This window comes from Onthophagus taurus, chromosome 3 (genome assembly GCF_036711975.1).
Source record: "Onthophagus taurus isolate NC chromosome 3, IU_Otau_3.0, whole genome shotgun sequence".
Taxonomy (NCBI): domain Eukaryota; kingdom Metazoa; phylum Arthropoda; class Insecta; order Coleoptera; family Scarabaeidae; genus Onthophagus; species Onthophagus taurus.
In genome coordinates this window covers 3,372,537-3,378,536 of record NC_091968.1, presented here as the reverse complement: position 1 = coordinate 3,378,536, position 6,000 = coordinate 3,372,537, and the positions used below count along the sequence as shown (strand labels likewise).

The window sequence follows — 6,000 nt, the reverse complement described above, 5'->3', positions numbered from 1 at the left end:
CGTTTTATATTTTTAAATTTGCCGCTAAGTATTTTAAAAGTGAAGTTTGTTCAAAATTGACAAATGAAAACGTCACTAAGTTGTCACAAGTAAAACAAGTACAGTGTTTTTTCGGTAAGATTATAGCGATTATAAATAAAGTAATAATGGTATGATTAATTAATTAGATTATAATTGACATTATAGCTTTGATTCAGGTAACGTTATAACTGGTTGGAAGCTCGTCAGATGCAATCTCACGTCATATGATGCAGTATGCCAAATTCAAATGTGGCGGTATTATTTGACAGGTGTAATTGCATTTGAGGAATCCCCAACCAGTCGGAACGTTAATTGGAGCCACATAGTGGCACCAAACAGTTATTCTGTGGTTGGAGCTTTTATATATAAATCCAATCCAACCTGTATTGTAGTGGTTCGGTTCTTAGCTGAATAATTTCAAAATATCCTCAAGAGATGGCGCCACACGCGTTCAATTTTTTAGTACAAGAAATAAAGTTGAAAAATTTTATTTAATTAATAACTAATTATTTCATAATTATTTAAAGTAAATATAATATTTAATTAATTTTTATTCAAATTCGATTTCGCACGTGTTGAATACACGACCTTAACCCAAGGTCTATAGAACGTAAGGTTACCCAATACCGATTCTCCTCCTCTGAGAGGCAAGGTGGGTCAGTGACGTAGCTGGTTCTATGAACAACACAACACGATGCGAGGTTTAAATATTTTATATAGACTGTACCACAGTATAGGCACGTGTATAAGCTATCTTTTATTCTGACTGTATCGAACCAGTGACGTCAATTTGCGGGGTAATAATCGATACTACAGAGGCATAGGGAATGAGGTAACCTTATGTTCTATAAACCTTGACCTTAACCTAAATTCCTCATTGGACCACCTTAACGCTATTAACACCCCTCTGCACAAGTGTCCCTGAGTTTATTTTTGGATTAAACAAATCGATACACTTCAAATCCTCTTCAAAGAACCGAACCTGAACAACCCCCTTCCGAAATCAAACGTTTTTAAATTCATAACATTAAAGTTAAATTTCTAACCTCAAAAAGTTTTATCCAAGAACATTCCAACATGAGTTTTGATGGTTTTAAGAAAGTAATTGAAGAAAGTGATACTGTTATCCTTTATTTAACGATACATCAAGTTTACGCTGTAAAAGCCGAGCCAAAAACGAAAAGTAAAAAAGGTGTGTTGATTGAAAATGTGTTTCAAACCCCTTATGGGGCGTTAAAATGTGGAGATTTGATTGGGAAAGATTATGGGTCGAAGATTACTTTGAGTAAAGGTTGGGGGTACGTTTTACAACCGACACCGGAATTATGGACATTAACTTTACCACATCGTACCCAAATTATATACACCCCAGATGCAAGTATGATTGTGTTACAATTAGAATTAAATCCAGGAAGTATCGTTATTGAAAGCGGTACGGGAAGTGGCTCATTATCACACGCTTTAATCCGCGCTGTAAAACCACATGGTCATTTATACACCTTTGATTTTCATGAAAATCGAGTTAATATAGCCAAAGATGAGTTTTACGATCACGGATTGCAAAGATATGTAACCGTACAGCAAAGAGATGTGTGTACTGATGGTTTTGGCACAGATTTAGATCACAAAGCTGATGCGGTATTCCTTGATTTGCCCCATCCTTGGTTAGCAATTCCGCATGCTTTAAACAGTTTAAAAGAAACCGGCGGGAGAATATGTTCGTTTTCGCCGTGTATAGAACAAGTACAAAAAGCTTGTTTAAAACTAAAAGAATTAGGTTTCCAGGAATTACAAACCGTCGAGGTTTTACAATCGCAATATAACGTGCAAACGAAAAGCTTGAATATGTTAAATTTAGAGTTTTTAAGGGATAAAAAAACTGATATGATTAACGATAATGATGACACTAGGAATAAGGATGGAATGAGCTTTTCCAAGACGTTGACTTCAATTGCTCCTAGTAAACAAGCAGGACATACCGGGTTTTTAACTTTTGCAACTTTACCACCAATTTGGGCTAGAAATATTCATTTACAAATTCAAGACGATAATGATAATGTAATGAGGGATCCAAATGATAATATGTAAAAAAAATAATATTAATTAACTTCTATGTTTTTTGATTCCATATACTATGTATGTGATGTTGTATTTTAAAAAAATAAATGTTTTTTGATGTTTTTTCTTGTCAATTTTTAATTAAACGTCAAAAGCAGTTAAAATATAACATTATTTGATACATTAAAAGCAAAAATGATCTTAAATTTATCATTTTTTTTTACAAATGGGTTGATGTAATAGTATATTAAAGAACAAGTTTCGTAAGACACGTTTGAAATGCACGAATTCAAGATGAAAAACGAGTGCCGAAGCCACGAGTTTTTTAATGAATGAGTGCTTTAAGTTTTATGAAACGTGTTTTTTATGCTATTTTTTGTAATTCGCGTTTTTATCCTTTTTTTTCTCAAAAATAAAATAAACTTTGACAATGTTGGGAAATAGGTATGTACCAGTTGGTAATACCATAACACAGTGGCGCCGACTACGGGGGGGCTGCGGGGCTTGAGCCCCCCCGTAGTCGGAGGCATGGGGCTTCAGCCCCCCCGGACAATTGTAAAAGTGTACAATTGTATTGTACAATACATTATTGTAATAAGGTGTACCATTTGAAAAAGTTCTGCCCCCCCTCAAATATTAAAAAGTCGGCGCCACTGCCATAACACTTGAAAATAGAAATTTGAATTGACAATTAGAAACTGTCAAAACACAAAATGTATTCACCTGACAAAAATGTTTCATGTACACCTCCCAAAATAAGAGAAATTGCTCAGAGTTCAATGTCCTTATCATTGTGGACCTTGTATTCGATGCTAAGAACACGTTTAAACATCCATAGACAAACATTGTCACATTGATAACTAGAAAAATTAATGACCCAATGTCACCAACTTGAACTTGTTCCATAAAATGTTACTAAAATCTCATTACAGCATCGGATGCTGTAAGAAGTCTCATTACAGCACCCGTTTGAGTACTGTTATAGCTTTCATTACCATCGCGAATAACAAAATAGTATATTAAAAAACAAGTTTCGTAAGACACGATTGAAATGCACGAATTCAAGTTGAAAAACGAGTGGCGAAGCCACGAGTTTTTTTAATGAATGAGTGCTTTAAGTCTTATGAAATGTGTTTTTTATGCTATTTTTTGTAATTCGCGTTTTTATCCTTTTTTTTAACAAAATTAAAATAAATTTTGACAATGTAGGGAAATAGGTATGTAGCAGTTGGTAACACTTAAAAATAGAAATTTGAATTGACAATTAGAAACTGTCAAAACACAAAATGTATTCACCTGACAAAAATGTTTCATGTACACCTCCCAAAATAAGAGAAATTGCTCAGTGTTCAATGTCCTCATCATTGTGAACCTTGTATTCGATGCTAAGAACGCGTTTAAACATCCATAGACAAACATTGTCACATTGACAACTAGAAAAATTAATGACCCAATATCACCAACTTGAACTGGTTCCATAAAATGTTACTAAAATCTCATTACAGCATCGGATGCTGTAAGGAGTCTCATTACAGCACCCGTTTGAGTACTGTTAGAAGCTTTCGTTACCGTCGCGAATTACAAAAAGATTATTATGAGGTTGTTTAGTTCTTTCTGCATTTTTTTTGTAGGTCAATTTGTTATAATCCCGCATGGAAACAACACTAGATTGTTAGTACAACTAACACTAAAATTAGATCTAGAATCATTCAGGTTTAGACGTCTTAAGACACTCACTATTATTAAATTTAATATCTGTGTTGATTGAATAAGATAACTAGCTTTGATATGACAAAGATAGTTAGTTTTAGTTTTCGTTCAATAAAAATATACAACAATCTAGTATTGAATAACGATTAAAACTAGAACTAACAGTAGACCTAGAACTATAAAGTTTAAGGGTTTAGCCGTGCGTCTCTAAAGATCTTTGTGTTAGTTTTAGTAATAATGCAAGTGTAAAACTAGAACTAACACTAGACCTAGAACTAGAAACATTTGGGTTTAGCCGTCTTTAGAGACGTGCGGCTAAACCCGAATGATTCTAGTTCTAGGTCTAGTGTTAGTTCTACTTTTAGTTCAATAAAAATATACAACAATCTAGCGCTGCATAACAATTAAAACTAGAACTAACACTAGACTTAGAACTAGAAAGTTTCGACTAAACCCGAATGTTTCTCGTTTCAGGTCTAGTGTTAGTTCTAGTTTTACACTAGCACTGTTACTATGTAGAATTAACAGTATATCTAGAAATAAAATCATTTGGGTTTAGCCGCACGTCTCCAAAAACGGCTAAACCCGAATGATTCTAGTTCTAGGTATAGTGTTAGTTTTGGTGACAGAGCAAGTGTAAAACTAGAACTTACACTATACCTAGAACTAGAATAATTTGGGTTTAGCCGCACGTCTCTAAAGACGGCACTGTTACTATGTAGAATTAACACCCCAGTAAACAAATTTGCGTTTCAGAAACATTTCTGATACATATTATTGAAACATGAAATGTTTCTTCGACATATTTCTGAAACATAGTTGAAACGTGTCTGAAACTGCTAATGTCCGGTCCTTTTTATGTTTCATTGAAACGTTTCTGCAACATACAGGTGACAATTATGGTACATTACTAAAATGTTTCATTAACGGTAACCAATCTACGAAAATGTCTCCTAGAGATATTCAGCTTTATTTTTTTTTCTTTCCATCTTATCTCACATCACACGAACGTAAAACTATATAACTATACAGGCTGTTTCGGTGACTCAGGGAACATCAAAGTCCATCAAAGTTAGGAAATTTTAACACGTTTTTCTAAATATCTTAAACACTATTTATGGTAAAGCGTTGAAATTTGGTACAGTGTAAACTAATATCACATAAAATCCTTAGGCAGTTTTTGAGTTGGATCGGTACGCGGGAACAATGCTATACAGGCTGTTCCTAAAGTTTGTTTGCTCAGAACTTTTTTATTCTATCATAACCCTACATTTATTTTTGCATTTTCTAATAATAAATTTAGTTAAGAAACTTTTATCACTATTAGAGAATATTGATAAAAGCCACCGTTTCCGTATTAAATGCAAAAATGTTAGGCTCCGAATAACACTAAAATCGAACTGAACTGTCATAACTATTAGGTATGCAACATGTCCAAGTGTAGATTTAGCTAAATCACATTTTTAAGTTGTTTTAGTTGGTTTAATAAAAGAATCCAAAAATAATAAATTAAAAATCAACAAAAAAAAGACAACACTAACACGAATAATAAAAAAAGTACATAAGTACAAGACAAGTAATAAAAAATACTAAAGGAAATGTTCAAAAACTTAGATTTCTTGTTTTTAGTACTATTATTGAAATCGGAACCCAACATTTTTACATTTAACACGAAAACGGTGATTTTTATCAATATTATCTAAGAGTAATAAAAGTTTCTAAACTAAATTTATTATCAGAAACTGCAAAAATAAATGTAGGGTTATGATAGAATAAAAATGTACTGAGCAAACAAACTTTAGGAACAGCCTGTATGGCATTGTTCCCGCGGACCAATAAAACTCATAAATTGCCTAACGATTTTACATCACATTTATTTATATTGTACCAAATTTCAGCGGTTTACTGTAAATAGTGTTTAAGATTTTTGGAAAAATGTGTTCAAATTTCCTAACTTTGATGGCCTGTATCTTTGAAATTTGAAGACTTTTACTAATTTTTTTTACATGAATCGTCATCATTTTCACTCTAGTATATGTGGTTAAATTTGTTCCCGAGTCACCAAAACACTCTGTATAATTTTATATGATTGCAGGAGAAAAACAGCCAAATTTAGCGGGAATTGCGATCAAACCGTATAGGTTATGATTTGACCTACGGAAAACGTAAAATTCTTGACATAGGTATGTTTCTTTAAATAGTGTTCACTAG

The 6,000-nt window shown here is 32.9% G+C and overlaps 1 protein-coding gene across 1 annotated transcript; it reads left to right on the top strand.

Annotated features, from left to right (window-relative positions):
* The first annotated feature begins 882 nt into the window (after positions 1-882).
* LOC111429583 (tRNA methyltransferase 61) lies at positions 883-2,202 on the top strand. Its single transcript, XM_023065527.2, has one exon. It carries the CDS (start codon positions 1,099-1,101, stop codon positions 2,107-2,109), a length of 1,011 nt encoding a protein of 336 aa, XP_022921295.1. The 5' UTR covers positions 883-1,098; the 3' UTR covers positions 2,110-2,202.
* Positions 2,203-6,000: the final 3,798 nt, after the last annotated feature.

Bases quoted from the DNA above. Each gene is read 5' to 3' on its own strand.
- LOC111429583 (XM_023065527.2), top strand. From the start codon at position 1,099: ATGAGTTTTGATGGTTTTAAGAAAGTAATTGAAGAAAGTGATACTGTT.